Here is a 22746-nt window from a genome sequence, read left to right as displayed (position 1 = left end):
GTTAAACAGCTTTTAATGTCAAATTTAGCTTCTTTCTAAAAAATCTACTTATTTTTAATTTTTTCTTCTCTTTTTTTTATTGATATTGAAATTAAATCTAGAACTTTTTTATCACATACTTTATCCAAAGTGTTCTCTCTTGTGGTCTTATATTTAAATGTCAAGGCCATTATTGATCATTATGATTTGCTAAAAGGAATTTTTAAAAGAAGTTTGTTTTTAATGTCAAATTAAAAAAAATTTCATAGAAATGTTAACTTGTAGAAATTACAGAGATGAGTATCAACATTGATTTTAAAGTTATTTTTTCATCAAGTAATGAGGATGGTTACAGTCCATATGATTTGGAGGTAATAAAGAAGATCCTTCTCAAATTATAATAATGATTTTTGTTTAACATATTTAAAGATTTTTGTTTAAAAAACGATAATTAATAAAAGAATTGAAAAATCTAATTTTCTTTAGACTTACAACTCAACTTCAAAAGGTTGGCAATCATCCAGGTATCACTCATCCTTCTATTATGTTTTTAATTCATGGTTCAAACTCAAAAACTGCAAAAACATTAAGCTAAAAAAGTTATAATAAAATCAGTGAAATGGGATTGTATTTGTTTTCATATTTGTTTTCATTTGAATTATAATTTCTTTTTTCATTTTTTCTATAAAGATCTTACACCTTCTATTAAATTAAAAACATGCCTACCATTTAGATGTGACTTAATTATTTATAGATGTGGCTTAATTATTTTCTTTTCTTCATCTTCTTCTTATTGTTGTTGTTATTGTTGTTATCATTAACTAATTATATTATTAAATTTCCCATATATGATGCAGTTGAACTCTTTATCAAAATGAAGTGCATTTGAATACCTTTTTCATATTCAGAATGCTAAAAAAGTTAGCTGTTGTAAATGTTGTCACTTGTAAAGAAATGTTGCTTATGGATTAAAACAAAAAGTTTTCCGATTTGTTTTTTCTAAATAGTTTGAAGGCTTCTTTTAATCTCTCAAAAGAAAAATTTTTGTGTAAAATTAACTCCCACATGGTTTCTATAAAAAAAATTTCTTTTGCTTTTTAGATTTTGTGAGTATCCGCAAGAATTAATTTTAATGTTAAGCCAAACAACCAAGATTAGTAAAATACAAATTCTTTCTCATCATTGTAATATAGGTATGTCTAATATTATTTTAATTGTCTTTTGTTAAAGTTTTGAATATATATATATATATATATATATATATATATATATATATATATATATATATATATATATATATATATATATATATATATATATATATATATATATATATATATATATATATATATATATATATATATATATATATATATATTAGTTATAGCCTTTTTCATCCAGTAAATCAGTGTAATCCTATCCTGGAATAATAGATATTTTCTTATATGGATTTTTATTAATAATTTCTTTTTTATTTCTTGTTTTATTCTATGAAAGTTTTTCTTAAATTTTTAGCAAGCAAGATTGAGATCTTTGTTAGTTCACCAACAAACATTGAGAATTCTCTTGAACAAAGTTTGACATCTAGCAAGTTTAAACGATTAGGGTAAAATGTGGTGGCATTTTTTTTTTTTTTTAATACTTTTAGCAAAGAAAATCAGGCAGTACATGTTATGTTTTTTAGGTATGTTATTATGTCTTCAAATGAAAATTCCAATTTTAAGGTATTTTTATCACTTTTTTCTATAAAGTTTCACAATTGAACTTGTGTGAATAAAATTTTTAATAAAAGTTTTGTACTAGTTTAAGTCCTCAAATTTAGGCTTGTGAGTTAAAATCTGTACATATCTCAGCAGAATGCTTGTTTGTTAAACTTGTTGTGCATAAAAATCATATCAATAAACTCAACTTATATAACCAGGTATGTACAAGTCAATTCTTCTGTGACAATGTGTTAGTAATTTTAAAAATTTTATTCTGGAAAAAGTATTTCAACAAAACACATAAAAAAACTATTTAACTGGCTTTGTTCAAAAATGTTTTTTTCATTTTATTTTTCTACTTTACATTCTTCAACTTTTTATGTATTAAATGTTAGCTATTTTAGTATGTTAAACAACAGGTATCCATAATTGGAGTCAAAATTATTGGTTCACCGTGTTTTGTAAAAGATGCAGGGTTAAATAAAAAATTCAATGTAAGTTTTCTTTTTTAGGTTTCAAATATTTAATTCCAACGTTTTAAAGCGACAATTAATAGCAAATAAAAAAATTGTTTTAGGATCAAGAAACTGCTTTTCTATTTAAAAAGTTAGAAGAAAAGATAAGGTTGGCAGTGCTTGGTATGTGTTTTTTTTTTTTTTTATATATTAGATGTTTTTTGAGCCAAATTCAAGTTTATGATTTTCAGATTTACAGGATGCGCACAATATTTAACAATTAAATCATAGTTTTTGAAAAAATCCAATTTTCTCAGGAAATACTGATCAGATTTGAATAAAACCAACTTCATTTTAAAACTGGATTTATCCTCTTACCTTTTACTCAATGAAATTACCAATGACACACCAATGACAACTTCAATATGGAACCTGATGCAGCTATTAATGATTGGTTACTTTAACAAGACCTTGAGTTCTTTCTTGATCCTTGTGACCAACTCTTCCTTGGTATTGCATGAGCACTTGTTGATCCATCTTTCAATTGTGCTCCGCCCAAAAAGTCTGTAGAATTTAAGTTCAGTGAGTTTGAGGATCAAACATTAGGACCAACATAGTCATAAAAATTCTTGCTCAGCAATTTTTGTGATATGCATGGTGCTGAGTCTTTTTGCCACACATATGAGCAGCAGCCTTTTTTATTCAGGGCAATGTATGTTCCTTAGGACCTTCAAATACTTTTCTGTATTCTTCCTCAAGCTCTTGGGGAAGAAATATGATCCTACTCTCTGAGAAAATTACTCCAAAGACCATGAAAGCAGTTGGATCCTGTTTTCATGACCTTGTGTACATCCTTTGGCACATAGCAAGTAAATGTTTGTTCTGGTTTTTATTTTTTTGGTACTGACTGAAGTTCTTTATATCAAAGAAGAACCAGATCAGGCCCTGCTGTAAGTAGTGTTTCAACTTGTTGAGCAGTTCAACAGTTCTTTAGTCACTTTTCTTTAGCCTTTTTGGTAAGCTGCTGTCCCTCTTTCATCTTTCGTCCCTCTTTCATGGCTTATACCTTAAGTTCTCTGCCACACAGGTCCTAATCAATGACTCAGACCTTCCCAAGTCACAATTTAGTCAATTTGACCTTATTGACTAAATTGACTTACAGGGCCAACATTAATCATTTCTTGGACTTTTGCTATGGATTAGGAGTTCTGATACAATTAGACCATTTCTTGTGAGTTGATCTCTTAGCTATAACTTCATAGTTATCTTCAGACTCTTCAAGCTCTTTTCTCACCCTCCGAACCCAACTTTTGTCCACTTTTAAGAACTTTACAATACTGGAATTGTCATGTCCTGTATGAATTGCAACTAGCATTTTTTCTTTTCCACAATTGTGATATTGAAAAATCATTTTTTGAAGCCATTTAAAAAAAAAAAGTTAAAAACAAAATTTTAACAATAAACAAACAAATTTTATTATGCAGTCTGCAAGCAGTATGTTTGAATTTGATTGTTAAATACTGTGTGCACCCTGTAATTGTTGCCATTTTAGTGTATGCTAGTGCTCTTAGTTTTTCTAAAGATCTCTGTGTTGTTTTTTATATTACTTCTTTGTTATTTTGTACAGAAGAGCAGTTTGATTACGCAGATACATTAAAGATGACCATGAATAATCTCATGAAGGTATGGCCTATCTTTTATTTTGTTTTTATACTGAAAAAATGATTTAATTTTTTAAATAACAGTGTCCAAAATTGTTTTATGGTGAAATATTATGTAATATATAAATTTACATTAATATTAATTGATTGCTGAAAAATTTCCATATTCAGCTTGAGAGTAAACCTTTTTCAATAAATTTTTTATCTTTTAGTTACAGAGTGATGAGTGTAGACATGATATACATCACAAAGTTTGCAACCTTTTGGAAATTGATGTAAGATTTTTAAAAACCGAAACAAGTTAATGAGCTAAAAATGATTTATAAATCTGCTCAACATGTTCACAATTTCATTAAATTTTTCATTAGAAAACAGAATATATGCAGTCTGGTAATGTTCAGAAAACTATGAATTTGGCAACAAGGCAAATCTCAATAAATTTCGACACTTGCCACACAATACAATCCTCTCAAAGTAAAATTTTATTCAAGTTCATGTAATATTTTTTATAATTTTTTTCCTCCAAAATATAGCAACTTTAGTTTGTTATTTTCAGGTATTTTTAGAAACACCTCTGACATTATTTTGCCTGTTCTACATTTTGCTGAAAAGAAAGATGAACATCTACAATATGCAAATACTTCAACTCAATCTATGGAGTTACCTAGAATTATAAAAAATGATGTATTTATATATAATTTTACAATTTTCAGTCTCTTTTGCATGAAGTAAATGTATGTGATCATTTTTGCATAACTGCATCATCATTTACTCTTATTTTCAACAAAACTCTAATCAATTATTAAATTTTAACAATCAACAAGTAAATTTGTTTTTTTCATTTAGTTTCATGGTAGTAACAGTGAGAACCAATTAGGAAGGTGTGCTTTTTTTTTCAATTATTTATAGTAAGTCTTAATTTACCAGCTCTAGAAATAAATCCCCCAAGAAATAATTTCCTGAGAAAATATATCTCCCCTCCTTGCCTCCTGTAATATTGCAACTGGAAACTGAAATAAAACAATGTGTGATGGAAAAAAAAAGTTTCTTTTGTTAAAACTCTGATTTAATTGGTAATTTATTTTTTCTCTAAGATAATATGCAAGTTCATGCCATAAAAATGTATGATGACAATTTGGCAATGAGAAATACAACAATTAACAATTGCAACAATTTTATATACAGCATCATGTTTTTTTCAATAGCAAGTGTTGCAATCATTATTCAACTAGTTTACCAATACTGGCCTATAACGTTATTATTTTTAAAACTTGACAGCATTTTAAACCAGAATGGTAAAACTATGTGGTAAATTCTAGTGTTTATGATTTTGGATTTTATGGAGTGGACAACTTTTTGATTAAGCATTTGAGCATAGAAGTAGTAACATCAATGCGCAACTATATCCTGTAATAAATTACAAGTTCAACTCCCTCAGTTATTTTTTTACTGATTACTGTCTGAGCTTTTAAAACCAACTTTTGATTCCTCAGCCCACAATCAGTCAAATGATTAATTTTTCCAAGCTAATGCAGATTAATTTTTCTCAGCAGAAAATACTATCAAATTTAGCCAGTCTTCTCCCTTCCTGAAAAATTTTTCTATTTGCTCTTTTTTTTTTTAACAACATTTTCCTTGTAATCAAAGTTCCAAATTCTTGCAAGACTGCAAAGGTAGTTGGGGCTCTTTTGGATATTCTATGAAAATCAGAAGCTGTAACTGGAAAGTCTCTTTAATGTGATTGGCATTTAACTGGTACATTAAATTCAATAAAATATCCATATTTTTTATCACTTTTAATTTCCTGAATTGAAACAATATCATTTGCAAAGGTTTTGTTGCCATATTGTCTATATTAAGTAGCTCAATTGTTATCTGACATTTTTGTTTGGCAAGCTTATTCTTCTGCAAGAGATAAATATGAAAGACAATGAGGATTGAAACTTTTGAAAATGGTGAATCTAGTTCACCATTATTTCTTAAAACTAGTTTAAAAAAAAAATTATTTTTAAAACTGGCAAGTTATTCAAATAAATCATTACATATGCTCATTTTATTTTTGCAGTGAAAACTAAAATATTGTAAAATGATACCCAATACTGATATATAAACTTTGGTACATTTCTACTAATGTGTAAAACTTTCTCTTGGAATTAGAAACCAAAATGTGGTAATCAATATTGATTGCTATTTTGTATTTTGGAGGAAAACTAGCAAACAGTTTTTTAAAAACATGTGAAATACATTTTCTTTAAAGCAATTCTTTCCTTGGTATGACTCTATTTATTTAAAAAGATAACCACTTTAAAACTAAAATCCTTCCTTGCTTTCAATCAGATTTTTGATTTTTGTGAGAGGTTTATCTAGTATGTCCATCAAGATGTATAAGCCAGGTATACTGACAAGTTCTGTCATCACTTTTGCTTATCTCTCAGTTTCACAGAAAGGACAGGGATGCTTTGATGCAGTTATCCATTTTATAAGAATTCAGAAAAGATTTAGGTTTAAACTGAGTAGAGGAAGGATTTAAGTTTTAATTTTCCTATGAACATATTTTATGTTTTCATAGCTTTCATGTATTGAGGAGAGGAACACCAATATGAATGTTTAGCAAACTGAAGAATTGAAATCTTTCCAACCAGAATACCTGCTTTTTTTGATTTCTATTGATGATTTAGCTAAGTCTATTTTGAAATTAGCTAATAAAACAATCGTTAGATGTCCATGCCAATATTTACACCTTTTTAACAAGTAATAACAAGAATAATCTGAATTAGTCAACTTTATGATAAAATACAAATACTAGAAAGACTTCATAGTTAAGAGAGCTAAAAAGTTTTTTTAAAAAAAGCCACAATCAACTACTTCAACATTTTTTCATAATTCAGGAAATATCCATGGTTTAGAGGCCTATAATGGGATAAAAAAAAATATTTTCTTTAGAAGAAAAAAACAATTTTTAGTTGCTCACACTTTCTTTCCAGAAAATCTGAAGTAAATGTAGTTAGCAATATTCAAGAAGAGGAAATTAGTACAGGTACATAAAATCTTGAATTATCTGTATTTAATTTTTTTTAATTTTTTTTTTGCTGAAGATTTTACTCAACAATTTGAATATTATTTTTTTTTTTGGTTATTAAAACTTAAATATAACAAAACATTTCTCACGATTTACTTATGTAAATTTAGTTTCAATAAAGTGGCATATTTTTGATCTTTTTTTGATAAATTTTTGTTATAATTGAAACAGATCTTCCGCACCTTACAGAAACAGAAGAAAGGGAGTCTTCTGCTATAATAGATGTTTTTGGAATGAACATGGTGTGTACTTTTTGTTTACCTTCTGATCATCCTAAATTATTCATATTTATGGACTTCAATGAACGCATCAAAATACTGCCCATTTTCTAAGTGGGACATAATAATTGTTAACAGGCGCAGAAATTGTTTTCTAAATCATGGAAGCATCGTCAGCAGTTAATAATTGATCTTCTTAATGAAATTAATGTTTCAACTAGTGATCATTGTATATCTGTCAATATTTCTCGTGCAATTGCTTCGGTTTTACACAAAGTCCTTCAAGATCAAGTGTTTGTGGTAAGTTATTACTTTTTAAAATTTTTTTTTTTTTTTTTTTTTTTTTTTTTCCAAAGAAAAAATATTTTGAGATTGCTGATTTGATGAATAAATTACTGTTTATAGGTTTTTAGTGAAGGAATTCTATTGTTAAAAGTTTTTATGTCTTATTTTCCTCACAAAAGGTAATTTAATCTCATATCTTTTAATAGTATAAAAATGCTTACAGTTCAACCAATGTGTTACTTTGTATCTAACAAAAAATTATCATATATCATTTCCTGATATAGTTTGTGTTTGTTTTTAATATGTATTTTTTTTTAGTCTCGGAAGAAGTGAAACTTCACTCATCTTAGGAAAAGTAATTTTTAAACTCTTTTCTTGTATTTATTGATAACAGAAATAAAGTATTTCTCATTTGTCTTTTTTTTTGGGTTAGTTATTAACATTGATATTAAAACGTACTGGTGATGCTAATCCTCGAATACGTTTGACAATAACAGCTGCAGTTACAGAAATTTCTTTACTACCAGTCTTAAAGGTAATTATTCTCATAATGTGGTCATTAAGAAGCTGTTTTATTTTGTTTTATCTAAAGGGGGTTGTTTATATGGAGAAAAATCATCCTACCTAGCTGGAACAAAAAAATATTTTCATATTTTGTTGACAAAAACAAAATATGTACTAGGCTAGTGCATTTGATAGCTCAAAACAAAACTGTCAAGTCTAACCTGGTTGGTTTTCAACTTGAATTTATATCCACCTAACAGGGATCCTAGAAGACAATTAGATGAGATATCACTATGCATGAACACAATAGTAATCTTGTTAGAGTTTATGAAACCTCTTTTTATTCAGGTGTAAAAAGTATGAACACCCTCTGATTAGGATGTTTTTTTTTTTGTTTTTTTTTGTTTTTTTTTAGAGTGTCAGCATATTGCCTGATATCATAGTAAAACTAATAAAGAAGAGGAAAAATGTAAGAATATATAAAAATTAGATAATTATTTTTAAAACTAAATTTAGCTAGAGTATATTGTAGCTTCTTTTTTTTCACTTATTTTGATTTTTCTTGCAGTTATCCAGGAGGTTTTTAAAAAGTCAGATCAATATAATGCAAGCTCTGATAAAAAATTTAGGGTTGAATACAGCTGGGTATGCTCTTTGTAATTTGCTTCTGCATTTGTTTTTTTTTCTTCTTTTCTTTAAAAAATAAAGCTTAATGTTCATTGAGGTTAGAAATATGTCAAAATATATTTTGTCATGAAACTGTTTTATGAAAAAAGTTTATAGAATTTTTCAATTGTAAAGTGCAGTTTAGACCAACCACTTGTATTTGATAGTCTAGATGAAGTGTTAATATTCTGAACCTGTGTTAAAATACGTTGGTTTTCATAGAATTGCTTCATCATTATCTACAACTTCATCTTAGTATCATGGTTAAGATGTTCTTTATAGAAGTAAGAATTTTGCAGGTTTTGTAATTGATAATAATTTTTACAGAGGTTTTTCAACTGACCAAGTGATGAGTGTTCTTATCTTCAGTCTCGAGCATCCGAACAATGAAGTTAGGGAAGCAAGTTTAAATTGCTTTTTGGAAGCATACCACCATGTAAGTAGGAGTTTGTTTTTATTAAAGTTGTTGTATTCCCATACCCTGATGAGAGTCACTTTGCATCTTTTTATTGTTAATTTTCCTTAGGTCAAGAGTTTAAAATCACATTTACCTCCAAGCAGTCGCAAAAATCCTCTCTACAGTAAACTTTTTAATGTTCTAGATAAAATTGATGGAGAGCTAACTAAAACTGAAAAAAAGGTTTATATTTCAGTTTGTTTTGTTTTGTTTTTTTGTCCTTTTTTCTTATTTCCTTTCTTTCTTAAAAAAAAAAAAAACAGTATTGTCTGCTTTAACTATTCCAATTCAGATTTTTTTTAGTTGTAGATACACAAAAAAGAGTTCTTTTTTTGCCCTCCATTTTATATTACTTTTTGAAGGTTGATTTAATGAAGCAATATCAAGAAAACGATAAAATCGAGGTAGAAGCTTTTTTTCATTCCAAACAGATATATTATAAATGAAGTAATAAAATTAAATTGTTTTGTATTATTCACGGCTTAAGTTCTCTTAAATTTAATTCTTGAATAATACAGTTATAAAACAAAGAAAAAATTTTGAGATAAAATATTTGTATAACGTGACATTACTATAAAATAGTATTTGCATGAAATAATATTTCTATAAAATAATATTTCTGTAAAGTAATATTGCTACAAAATAATATTAATATAAAAGAATATTAACAATCAAATTATTCAAAAAATGAATATCGTTTGATGTAGTTTTTTAACTACATCAAACGATATTCATTTTTTGATGATATTCATTTTTTGATTAACTGATGAATCTTTGATCATGTCTTAGGTTCCTAAAATCTTTAAACAAATAAAGATATTAGTTAAGATGAAAATTATCGACCAAATGTTTGCTTTAAACTGATCGAGTTTTTCAGCGGATACAACAGTCAACATCCAAAATTTCTTTGTAAAAAAATTTCGATGCACTCATCATGCTTTCAAAAAATATTTTTCTAAAGAACTATTTAAACAATTTTAACTTGTCAAGTAATGTGTTTGAAAAAAAAAAAGAAAAGAAAAGAACTTTATTTTGCACAATTAAATTTCACTTCAAGAAAAAACTATACACTTTCTGTTCTGTAATAAGTTTTTCAACTGATTTCTTTTTGAATTTTGCGATGTAGCTGAAGAGTCAACAGAAAGACATGCAATTGAAAGATAATAAAAAAGTAACCGGTACAACTGTTGTTAAAAAAGATGTGAATCCTCTACAACCTCTCAAACTCCCTGTAAGTGATAAAATCAATTTTCTTATAGAGGACATCATATGATAATTTAGTAGAGTTGCCATAAATTCATTATAGTTTCGTATTTTTTTCATTTAGAACGATGTATTGGCCTCGGAAAAAAAAGTTGCTTCTAGGTGCACGAAAAATGAGATGACTCCTAAAACAGGTTTGAATCGTTGTATTTTCCTGTATATATAAATTTTAAACATTTTACTGTTAAAATTTTTTAAACTATTTGATTGTTGTTAGTGATGGTTCTTTTTTATCTTCTTCTTCTTAGGTCTTGAGGAGTACATGAACAAGTAAGTCATCTCATCTCATTGTGATGTTTGAGAATCTTACTATGGCTATACTCTTATTGGTTTCGTTGTGAATGATCAAGTATATATTTTCTTATTACTTGTTTAGAATGTGTGTTTTCTGTGGAACTGACGTAGACGAAGATGTTCTTGACGTCCATTACTGGAATAGCTGTCTTATGTTAAAGCCGTGTCCTAACTGTTCCCAGGTTTCTTGTTTTTTGTTTCAAACAATTGTCCAAACAGTAAGAAATTAGATTTTTTAGAAGTTTGTTTAAAATGTTTGCTGGTCAATGAGAATGTTGCAAAACTCTGTTGTTACTGTTGTAATTTTACTGTTTTCGAACTTTAAAAGGTGGTTGAGATTAGCACTATAAACAAACATCTCGTGGAGGAGTGTGAAGAGAAAAAGAATTATGAAACATGCGGGCAATGTCGTCTCAGTGTATTGCGTACGGCACTTGATCAACATTCAGAAACATGCCAAAGTTAGTAATTATGTTATCGCTTATATTTATTTTGTTTTAATTTTTTGATATTGTGCAGGAATAGATTTTTAAAAAAATCTTATTTCTAAACATTACAAAAAGAAATTGTATAATCATTTCCTAATTGTGCGTCTAGATTTTCTTAAAATTGATCAAGTTATGTGCCCTATTTGCTATCGTCCTCTTACTGAGAATGACCAGGTATATATAAAGTTAAATTTGAATTAAAATATTTCTTGCGTGTCTTTTGTTGGTAGTACACAGCTATCAACATTTCAACTTTTTAAGTATTTCAGAGCACTGAATCTTTGAGGATCATCTGAAAATGTCAGTGCTTCATCTCAGTGCTCATTCAGTGCTCATTCAGTGTTCATCTCAGAGCACTAAATCTTTGAGCGTCACCTGAAAACGGCAAAAAAATGGGAACATTTAATATAAACTAGTATGCATTTTTTAGGGTAGAAAAAAAAACCCTGAGAAAAACTGAAAGAAATTTTTTAGGGAAGAAAAAAACTTCCACTCATTAAATTCTCTCTTGATTATTTGTAATAAACAACAATCTTTTTTTAAAAAAAAGATGAAACAAGGATTTCACATGATACTTTGTCATATATGCTTAAGAACGCCGTTTTCTTTCGTGGACTAACTTTTTTAAAAAACTTATTAGTAACAACTTGCATGTTAAAAGCTTTCGGAAAATATATATCACGCCTGTTGCACAGATATCTTCTTTTCGGATTTTTTCAAATGGATCCAAGTGGTTTTTGATTTTTTGACAAAAAGAGAATTGGTAAATTGTTTTTTATTTGAGCTTTGTTATTTTAGAACTGGAGTGATCATCTGCTGAATAAATGTCCGCCTAATATTCGTCGATTGGAGGACACCAAAAGTTAGTTCTTTTTCTTAGATTTCCTTCTTTTTTTTTTTTTATTAAGGAATGGACTTTTTTAGAATTTTCTTTTGCTTTTTTTTTTTTTTTTTTTTTTTTTTTTTTTTTTTTTTTTTTTTGTAGAAAATAGAGTACCTTCATCTGGGAGTCATTTAAATGAGCAGTTCAAAAAAGATAATGCTACCAGTAAGCTTCCTGTTCGAAGTCCTTATAAATAAGAAGGAAAACGATTTATTGTTTAAATGCTTAATTTATTGAAATATTGAATGCTGTTATTATTGCTTTGTTTGTTTATTGTTGTTTAAGGAATTTTAGTAATAAAAAATCCAACAATTCAATGTTGCCTGTCGCAGCGCCAAAAAATACTGTAACATACGAGTCTTAAAAAAACAATGATTATCAGTATCTACGATGTCGTTTAGATCAGATTCCAACAGTGGGGTCTTATAAAGTTGGCTCCATAAGGTTGACTTTGTTCCCCAATAGAGCCAACCTTAAAATTAAAAAAAGTTGTATAGTTTTTGACATGCTCTATTTACAAAATCTATACCATATAATGTATGTATCAGCTGTTTATTGATAATTATAGCTGTGATGGCGAGTATTGGCTTGCTTTTGCGTGTTAAGATTTTATTGTGTTTTTGTTATTGTATTACTGGTACCATGCTTTAAATTTATAATTGCATAAAGGATTTTTTGTAGTTAAACTTGATATAAAAGTAATCTATTTTTATATTGAAAAAATTTGTGCTTTCCCCTTTATTTAACATTATACAAAGGGTAAGGATTGTTTAAGAATTGCAATTGATGGGTTCCAGTAATGATGGGATGCAAAACTGGATTGCATCTTAGAGTGAAAGAAATTGCTTGACTTGTTACTAACGTATATTGTTTCATTCATAGACAGGAGACTTGCTAATTACTTTCTTAAATTGTATATAACAAAATAATTAGATTACATTGGTTAATTATATCTAGTCACAGAAAATTGAACTTGCAGAATACCTTATTTTGATTTGATAATAGCTTAGATAGTTGTCTCATAGTTGTATTATCTTAACTAACTCAATCTCTAGCTTCAGGAATAAAATTAAGATATTTGAAACTTTGAACCAAATGTTTTTGAAAATTTTTTCAATCATTTTTTTTGTGAGTAATTTTGGTGTGCCAGAAAAATGACAAAAAAAATTGAGTGAATTGAAAAATGAGTCAACTCTCGCTCCACTCAAAAAAACATCGTTAAATGATTTCTGATTTCAAAAAAAAACGAAGCAGACTTTTCAGCCATGGTTTCTATTAAAAAAGAGTACTTTATGTGGAAGCAGAAAGTGTGCTCTATCAAAAATCTAAACAAAATTTTAAATTAGTAAATCATCTGCAATACCAAAAAATGCCATAGACTTTTATAATAAGGTTTAAAATAAAACAAAACGGGTAAATTTAGTAAACTTCATACATTAATTTTTAAGTTTTTTAGTTCTGAAAATGACCTGAAAGCTTTGGGAACCACTGGTTTAGATGGGTGAACTTTATTAAATTATTTTTAAACAGGTACTTGCTTGTTTAACAAAGAAAATTGAAAAGAATATCTTTTTTGTCTTCCTTACAATATCAATACTAGAAAAATTTATATTTATTACCAAAATTATTTTGTTAAAAGAATTACTTTTATCGTAAAGCCAATAAATTTAGTATTTTTTTAAAATTTTAAACTTTTAAGTTACAATTATGCACGAAACTTTTGTTTTGTTCATCTACTCGACTGAGATATATTCCACTCGGGACTATAGATATATTCCATTCGGGACTCTCATAGTTGCGCAAAGAGCAGCATTTCAACGGTTGCCGGATCCAAAATTCTCACACACGCAAATTTAGGCAGGTGTACAAACCTGTCTCATAAATCTGTTTTTACCTCGTATTCATTAAGACCAATCTAAAATTTAAAATATTTTCACTAATAATTTACTGATCCGCGTCAATATAGCCAAAAGAATCTAAAATTTCAGCTTACACTTCAGAATAGCTTGATTTTTAGAAATCTGAGAGAACTTATTACAAGAATGTAAATTTGAAAATTTGCATCCAATTCTAAATGGTTCCAGGGCGTCCCAATTTAACGACTGCCAAATGGCCCAATTTCGTTTAAAAAATGGCATAGTTAATAGTTAAGATAAAATCAGAGAACTAGAAAGGATGACAAAAACCATGGGCGGACTATCGTAGAAGTGCATGTGTCTAATTCGCGAATACCGAGACCACATTACACCTTCCAGTGAAGGTCCCAGTGCATGACTACTGGTAACTAGGACTCTATTTGAGAATAAAGTAAAAACAGAGGATCAAAGGGCTATTGCCTGCGATGGCACTTAAGTCAATATTGGCAAACACTGAAGTGTTGTCTATTTGTTTAAAGACTTTTGCTATGATGTTTTTTGCTTAGTTTAATCATGCGGCCAAAAAAAAATGGTTTAAAGGAGACTTTCGAAAGTCATTAGTTTTAAAAGATAGTAAAGTTAAAGACGTGATTCAAAGCAAATATATTGATGTGTTTTGCTCTCTAGCATCAATAGAAACAAGTTCTTATGAATTATTGGAACCAAAAGATTATGTAAGTGATTGTAAATTTTGTTTGACTGAAATAAAAGGGATTGTAAATTTTGTTTGACTGAAATAAAATTATCTAGTATCTCAATTTGTCTTCGGCCAACAGACCCACCCTACATAGTGCCGAACTGCCTGTGCCAAAGCCTCCAAATTAATCAGAACGTCAGGATTCTAGTTTGGAACTTGTACTAACTTCGCAAAAAGTTGACGGTTTATAACTTGAGTCAAAATCTCAAGATAGTGACCCAAGTTATAAACCGTCAACTTTAAAAGAACTTCACTCATTGACACAAAATGATTTTAATGATTTAGTACGTGATTTGAATCTGTCTAAAAAATAGGCAGAACTTTGAGGCCTAGATTAAATGACTGGAATTTACTTTCTCATGATACAAAAATCTCTTATTTTCGACATCTTGATAATGAAATAAAACCTTACTTTTCTAAAGCAGATAATTTAGTCTATTGTAATAACGTTTCTCTTGTGATGAATTTGCTAAGTTTTGAATATGATTCAAGTCACTGCTTGTATTACAACTTGATTATACAAATTTGTTGTTTCATTTGCGAATGGAACAGTAGAGATAGAAAAAGTCACCATATAAAAAATATTTGTCCCAAGCGTGAATCACTTACTCCAGGTCATAAAAAATTTTAAAATAATCATTTAGTGAACCCTGATGACCCCGTTACCATAAAGCTTAGCCTGATAAAATTTTTTATAAAAGCTATGCCTAAAAATGGCAGTGGATTTTTATATCTGAATGAGAGATTCCCCAAATTCAGCTAGACAAAAATTAAAGAGGGCTTCTATTTAGTTTCGTTTAGTTTAGCTTATTTAGTTTCTATAAAAACTAAATAAACTAAATAGAAACTTTGACAGAACTAAATAGAAGCTTTGAAAAAAACTGAACGATCAGGAAAAATTTGTCTGGAAATGTTTAGCCCAAAATTTTTTTGGAAACCATAAAGTGGAAGATTACAAAGACTTAATAAATGAACTAATAATGTCATGTAAAGCTTTGGGTTATAATATGTTCTTTAAAATATATATGCTGGACTCTCATCTGGATTTCTTTCCGGCAAGTCTGGGCGCTGTGAATGAACAAGGCCAGAGGTTCCATTAGGAAATTGCTTTAATGGAGAAGCGCATAATGGAGAAGGGACCTACAAGTAGCCAAGTATTCACAAAATCATAAGTATTTATTGTACCTTAAGCAATAATTTCTCTAAATATAGCTGATTTTTGTACTTTACACGAACATATGTGTTTTTTATGTAACAGGGAAACCTGATGTGTCAATTTTTTTTTTTTGATTGATATATTATTGTTCGGTGGCCCTAGTACAGTACTAGTACAGTACTAGTAGTAGATTAAAAGTTTCAAACTTATTTTAATGTGACAAAAACAAAGTTAAAATTTCCTCAACCAGTGTAATCTGAAGACGTTGAAGTTATTTCACTAGACCTGAAGATTGCAATAGTTGTAGTTGTTGTAAATACCAATAAATTTTTAATTTGAATCGATTTTTTGAATAGGGCAGAATGGTGGTTTGTCGATATCCAGAAAATCCCCGTAATTCCATCGTTAGCGTACCGAACCGTAAAAACCAGGATTTAGACCTGATATTAAAAATCGAACACGGAATTTCAAGTCATTCTGCGTTCGGGTGTTCAAAGTAAAAAACGACCACACAAAAAAAAAAAAAAAAAAAAAAAAAAAAGAAAATTTATTCGTTTTCTAAAAAGTTGTATTCTAAAAACACACAGAAAAATTTAAAAATTTATTGACTATATAAGCTTTGATTTCCAGAATTTTAGAACTTGTGTTATGATTTTTTGTTATTCCCGCGAGCCATCAAATGTAATTTAATTTGTCGCGAAGGTTACAATGCTATTATTGTTATCTCGTGAAACGTTTGTTTCTTTTATTACTGAGAAGTTAGTCATTATTATCTCAATAATAGTTTATATGCCTTTGTTTACTCTCGAATAACAAAGTTGCTTGAATGATTTATCCCAATAAAGTTAACTGGATTTTCGTTGACAAATATACCGTAAATTTCACATCTGTATATTAATTTGTAATTACATAAAAACACATACACACACAAATATTGTATTTTATAAATTGTTTTATTAGCTATCAGACTGTCTATTTTATTTTAGATAATCAAACGAATGTGTTTGGAATAATTATTAGACTTTGATATGAAAACTATGATAAGAAAGTTCTTACTGGTTTGGTCTTTATTTGGTTGTTGCTTTGATTTATTAGAAAGCGCTGCCAACGCTAAATGTATTTCGTTTGGACAAAATTTTCATATTTGCAGTAAAATGCCATACAACATGACAATGTTCCCCAATTTGTTAGAACATCGTAATCCTGAAGAAGCCAACTCGGAAGTATCTCAATTTAGACCGCTGGTCAAAGTAGGATGTTCTGACGACTTAGAATTCTTTCTCTGTAGTGTGTATGCACCTGTCTGTATCAGCCATGGACCATTACCACCATGCAAGCCACTCTGTGAACGAGCACGAAGTGGTTGCATAAGTATCATGCAAAAATTTGGATTTGTGTGGCCTGAATCCTTAAGATGTGAAAGATATCCAGATCCTAACACCAATACTCTTTGTATTGATAAAACAGAAACACAAAAACAAGAAGAAAAACCAAGAGTTAAAAATCGAACTCAAACAAGTTATAATGATTATCGCTGTCCAACTACACAACAAAAAGATGCTAAGCATTATAACTTCATGGGTAAAGCTGGCTGTGCATCTGAATGTGAGCCTGTGTATTTTACAGGGAAAGAAAAAGACTTTGCAAGGAATTGGGTTTTATTTTGGTCTGTCATCTGTCTAATTTCAACAGCATTTACTCTGGTGACATTCTTTGTTGATATGTCAAGGTTTCGTTATCCTGAGCGGCCTATAATATTTCTCTCAGGTTGCTACTTTATGATTTCTATTGCATTTATTTGTGGTTCTTTATCAGATAATGCTGTTGCTTGTCACAAAATAGATAGTGGATTTGAATTATTAAATCAAGGAACTGAAAATGCAGCTTGTACCGTAGATTTTATGTTCATTTATTTTTTTCTTATGTCTGCTTCTATTTGGTGGGTTATTTTGACATTAACATGGTTTCTTGCTGCAGGATTAAAATGGGGACATGAAGCAATAGAAGCAAGCTCCCAATACTTTCATGCTGCAGCATGGGCAATTCCTGCTGCAAAAACAATAGCAATATTAGCCATGAATCAAGTTGATGGTGATTTGTTATCTGGTATATGTTTTGTTGGCGGTAAAAATTTACAAGCTCTACGTGGATTTCTTTTAGCGCCTTTGTTTTTTTATTTGGTTGTTGGGTCAATTTTTCTTTTGGCAGGCTTTGTTGCATTAATTCGCATTCGCAAGGTATTAAAAACAGATCACTCTCTTCGTACTGATAAACTTACAAAGCTGATGGTAAGGATTGGTATATTCTCCTTGTTATATTCCTTACCTGCCATAATTGTGATTGCTTGCCTGTTTTATGAACAGACTTACAGGTCTATTTGGGATAAGTCATGGATAAGTGCTTGGCTTCTTATGTCTGAGAACTGTAATGAACAATCATGTTATAAGTTTGTTGGTGAAGAGCGGCCTGATTTTGCTGTGTTTATGATCAAGTACTTGATGCTTTTAATGGTTGGTATTACTAGTGGATTTTGGATATGGTCAGGTAAAACTATTCAATCATGGAAACAGTTTTATTACATAAAAATCCTGCATCAAAGAGTTCCTAGAAAAGTAAACTCAAAAGATGGTTCAGTACATACAACTTTAACTGGTAAGACAGCTTGTTAGTAGAACTGGACATTTATCAAATGTTTTTTGAATCAGTTGTAGGTCAAGTGAGACATTTTAAAAAGCACTGGCTCTCCATGTAACTGCTTAAACTATTAAGTAAAGTTTATCATTAGACAAGATGAAGGATTAGCGGTATTTAGATAGCTGAAGCTTTGTAAAGCTTAATTTAAAAAAAAAAAAAGATTTTAACATCATAAATTTATTTTGTTAAAGATAGAACATTTATTTTTACTTATGCTTTTTAAATTTCCTTTTGATTTTTTAATTTAAGTCATGTTTTGAAATTTACTGTTAACTAAAATACTACAAAAATAACATTTAAAAATTTCAATTTTATTTAACATGTATATATGCAGGAGTTTATGTGTATGTGTGTATATATACACACACACATATATACATCTATATATTGAATATTTTACTAGTTTATTTTTCCGGTGTATGAAGTTTAAGATGGGCAAATAATGTACGATAGATTTTGTTTATTATTATTTCATTGACAAACGATTTTTGTAGAAGAAAATGTTTTTGCTAGATTTTTTTTTCTTTTTCCCTTTTAAGTAGTTAGTAATAGGTAATTGGCAGAATAATGTAAAGTCGTCATTTTAACTACATCACATTTTCAAAATATCTAAATTTACTTGGATTGTAGAATTGAATTCTCTAGAGATACCTTATTTTTTGTTGTCCCATTCATTGTTATATATAGTTTTTTTTTTTTTTTTTTTTTTTTCTTGCCGATAAACGGAAACAAATAACACATTAATAGTAATGAATTGAATTAAATCTCTTGCAGGAAATATAATTCTCTAGAGAGCCGTTTTGGAGCTTCTCCAGAAAAACGGATTTTAGAGCACAGTATTTGGTTGTTTTCAAGCTTTTACTTTTTTAAACGAGAATCGAATTTTGATTCACCAATTTTTACACAAATCTCCGAAGTAAGTAAATTATTGTGAAAATCATTTTGATGAAACTTCATAAAGTTCAAATGATACTGTTTTCTATGAAATATTTTTCCGAGCACACATCCTGTTGGTGGTATCCGAACTTGCAGTTACCATCAAGAGTTTACAATGATGCAACAATTTTAAAAGGATTGACCTAATGACGGTTATTTACTATGATGTCATTAAATTTTCATTTACGTGTAAAGTAAATAAAATATCAGTAGAATATAACGTTAAGTGCATTAGTTACCTCGTAAAACTACCTTGCAACAGGATATATTAATCAACTATCAAAATATTAACGTATAAATAGCTAAAAAAAACACGAGTAATGAAATAACAAATGTAAACACTGATTGTTTTTTTTTCCCTAATAAATTACTAGTTCTTATTCCACTCGTTTCTAATTCCACTTGTTATCATTTCATTTAGTAGTTTTTCTTTTTTGTGTTAAATACGAAATGAATATCATAAATCTGAATTTGCACAATATTGCTTCGAGTTAATGCAGCTATTTACGAGATTCATTTCTCTTAAAAGTTCCCACTAAAATTTTACATCCGCTAAAAAATTCCAGTTCAGTTATTTACAAAAATGTCATGTTCGCAACGCCTAAGCTAAGCATATAAGTAACGTAAATAACAAATGAAGTAACTTTGAAATCATAAAATGTTTAAGACAGCATAGCTCTTGGTTAATTTAAGATTTATATAAATCATAATTAATTGCTGCTACTTCGTTAAAAAACAATATTTCTTATGCTTTTTATTTTGTTTAAATTTTTAATAAACGGTGTGATCTTATAAAAAGTTGACCAGATAAAATAAATAATTAAAGAATGGATCTAATTATCTTAACAGACTTCTTGGTGATTGACTACATTACGCTCAGCAAGAATTTATCAAACTAGCGTGATCTTTTTTCCATACTCTTACCTAACTCTATGGATTAAAAAAAAAAATTAAAAAACGAAGAAATATAATTGTACATATTAAAGCATTAATGAATGCTAAAAAGTTGCTAAAAAGTTACTAAAAAGGAAGAAAGACAAAGATTATAGATAATCAGTATTTTAACTCTATTAGTTTTAAGCAAGTTTATTTCCATTTACAACAAATTTAGCATGAGTTGGGAATGGTGTTAGAAGAGTCGACACTTAATCTCAAGCATAATTTATCAATTTTATTACCTATGGCAGCTATATAGATGAATAGTTCTCGTGTTCAACTTGAACTACTTCCTAAGGCTATTCTTGCGATGCAGACAACCTCCTCTAGTCATCTTAAAGTTCTGTCTGTTTACATACTGCCTATGGATACATTATAATCAACCTCACTAAATAGAAACTAGATTTTTGATTTTGGTTTAGAAAGACCTTTGGTAACAAAATACAAGTAAAAGCAGATAAAATTTTCATAAGTTTGTTTTGTAAATATATGTTGCTAAAATGCGTTTAGCCTATATTAATTTTCTGGAGTATTTCATATTTAAATTTCTCTTTTAATTTTATAATGGCTATCTTACAAATATATATGATTGGAGTAGCACCAAAAATGTTACTATTATGCAGAAAGATATCAGGGTTTGCTTTAAACTATTGTTATTCTCCAATCTTCTGGATTTTATCATCGGCTTACTTGTAAAATCTTCTTACTTAAAAGACCTTCTATGCCTAGTTTACATTTTTCAGATGACAATTAAAGCGCTCTAACGCTTCTAATTTTAGCCAAAAAAAAATTTCATTAGTAATAAACGTAGTAAGCCAGACCCGAAGAAATTATAGTTTTCGTAATTTAGTCATCTTCTGAAAGATTTTGTAAACTAGACATAAATCTTAGTCACATGCCATACAAATGTCATGGAAGCCTACGGTTTCTCCTATTCACTAAAGGTATATTAAATATATAACTTGTTAGTTTTTCAAACTATAAGAAGTCATTGTCCAGTGCTGAACTTTCAATATATTCTCTGTAGATAAAAAAGATTGCTTAACTATTACATTTTCCAGATAAAACAGCTCTATTGTATGTATTTTGCTGATAAAATATCTGAAAAAACAAAACAATTTCATTATAAGTATTTGTGAAGAAGATAATTTAAACATTAAAATAGGGTAGGGTAAACAGGGGGAGGAGGAGTGGGCACAAGCCTATAACAAAAATCTAGAAATAACTTCAAAAACTATGACCAATCTTTTCTATCTAAAATTTAAAATTATCACAGATATCTGTGAAATATTAACGCCATTACTATTATAGAAGTATTAACGCCAAATAATAACGCCAAGAAATATTACAATCTAGATTGTAATATTTCTTGGCGTTGAATTTAAAGTACATCATGCCTCCCGGATATGATGCCCCTTATGTTCCCCTACTATTTATTGCAAAAATTGCATGCAAATATAAAGAATAAATTTTCAAAATTTATTTTATTGAGGTGATAGAGAAGAAAAAAGACAAGATTCGGCATTGGCCCATTAAAATCAGATATAAGGAAACAAAAACCTTGTTGTTCAATTTACTTGCTGCTATTATTGATTCCAATAAAAAAAAATTGCATATAGAACTTTATTTTTTTAACCACAATACCCTTATTGAAACGGGAGACTTGCCTACCAATCAAGAAACACTCATTCTGTAAAAGAAGACTTTTTTTATTTTAGCTTCACCTGTGTTTGCGAATGAATAGAAAATTGCTGTCTTTGGCGTACTTTTGCGAAAATTAACTTCGAAAATAAATTGTAAAAGTTCATTAGGACTAATACACTTTTGTAAATTTCAAATAAAATCCGAATCAATCAATTTAAATTTTACTACCAAAACTCGACCTGAACCGTAAAGATGAGTTTCCACTCATCCGTTTTAGCTACGGGAAAGGGAAAGAAATGGAAAAATTAATCACATGAACATGCGCAATTTGTAATTTAATTTTGAAAATTAATCACTGCGCATGCTCACATGTTTAATTTTCCCATTCCTTTCCCCTTTCCCGTAGCTAAAACGAATGAGTGAAAACTCACCTTAATCGACCGGAACTAAACCTTACATACAATCTACAAAATGCAATCACCAAATTATGGACGTATAAGTGAAGGACGTGCAACGTTATTGTTTTGTTTTTTTTTGCGAGCCATGCACGTTTTAAATTGTTACAAATCTTTTGTTTTAAACAATAGAAATTTAATTTTCTTAAAGTCTGCCGGATTCGTCGAATATTTTTGGTCTCGTCTAACCAGTCACATCAAGTTCCTTTTAGTTATTAAAATAACAGCAGTAGAAGCAAATTTTAAGCTTAACTTTGTATAGCTAGATATTCTTAAAATTTTAAGAAGTAACGCTGATAATGATATAGAAATTGAGATCATTTACTTAACTACTTTAGTACATGTATAACTAGAGATATAATAAATAATACAAAATA

The 22746-nt window shown here is 28.8% G+C and overlaps 2 protein-coding genes across 7 annotated transcripts; both read left to right on the top strand.

The window, feature by feature from the left end:
- The first annotated feature begins 177 nt into the window (after positions 1-177).
- On the top strand, positions 178-12192 carry LOC145185368 (centrosomal protein of 104 kDa-like). 5 transcript variants are annotated; one of them, XR_016455673.1, is made up of 32 exons: positions 178-350; positions 466-503; positions 1081-1172; positions 1495-1585; positions 1664-1703; positions 1802-1900; positions 2102-2176; positions 2260-2320; positions 3765-3820; positions 4011-4073; positions 4167-4272; positions 4355-4482; positions 4645-4679; positions 6783-6835; positions 7049-7119; positions 7234-7395; positions 7501-7559; positions 7699-7735; positions 7814-7915; positions 8300-8353; positions 8453-8529; positions 8773-8834; positions 8920-8986; positions 9077-9190; positions 9370-9411; positions 10134-10238; positions 10335-10416; positions 10647-10746; positions 10893-11025; positions 11162-11226; positions 11851-11914; positions 12038-12192. XR_016455673.1 is itself a non-coding variant. In XM_090097872.1 (32 exons), exons 1-32 carry the CDS (start codon positions 276-278, stop codon positions 12130-12132), a joined length of 2493 nt encoding a protein of 830 aa, XP_089953998.1. In that variant the 5' UTR covers positions 183-275; the 3' UTR covers positions 12133-12192. The 5 variants fall into 5 exon arrangements, 1 of the variants encoding a protein (XP_089953998.1); XR_016455674.1 differs by having other exon boundaries at positions 9311-9411; XR_016455675.1 differs by having other exon boundaries at positions 8718-8834.
- Positions 12193-16458: 4266 nt separating this feature from the next.
- LOC145185248 (frizzled-1-like) lies at positions 16459-18910 on the top strand. 2 transcript variants are annotated; one of them, XM_080061106.2, is made up of 2 exons: positions 16459-16578; positions 16691-18910. In XM_080061106.2, exon 2 carries the CDS (start codon positions 16733-16735, stop codon positions 18371-18373), a length of 1641 nt encoding a protein of 546 aa, XP_079917232.2. In that variant the 5' UTR covers positions 16459-16578; positions 16691-16732; the 3' UTR covers positions 18374-18910. The 2 variants fall into 2 exon arrangements, with proteins under 2 accessions (XP_079917232.2, XP_089953997.1); XM_090097871.1 differs by having other exon boundaries at positions 16512-16593.
- The last annotated feature ends 3836 nt before the right edge of the window (positions 18911-22746 follow it).

This window comes from Hydra viridissima, unplaced genomic scaffold (genome assembly GCF_058129835.1).
Source record: "Hydra viridissima isolate aposymbiotic clone 2 unplaced genomic scaffold, HvirCarnegie_v1 scaffold_9, whole genome shotgun sequence".
NCBI lineage: Eukaryota > Metazoa > Cnidaria > Hydrozoa > Anthoathecata > Hydridae > Hydra > Hydra viridissima.
This window is presented reverse-complemented; position numbering and strand designations above follow the sequence as displayed.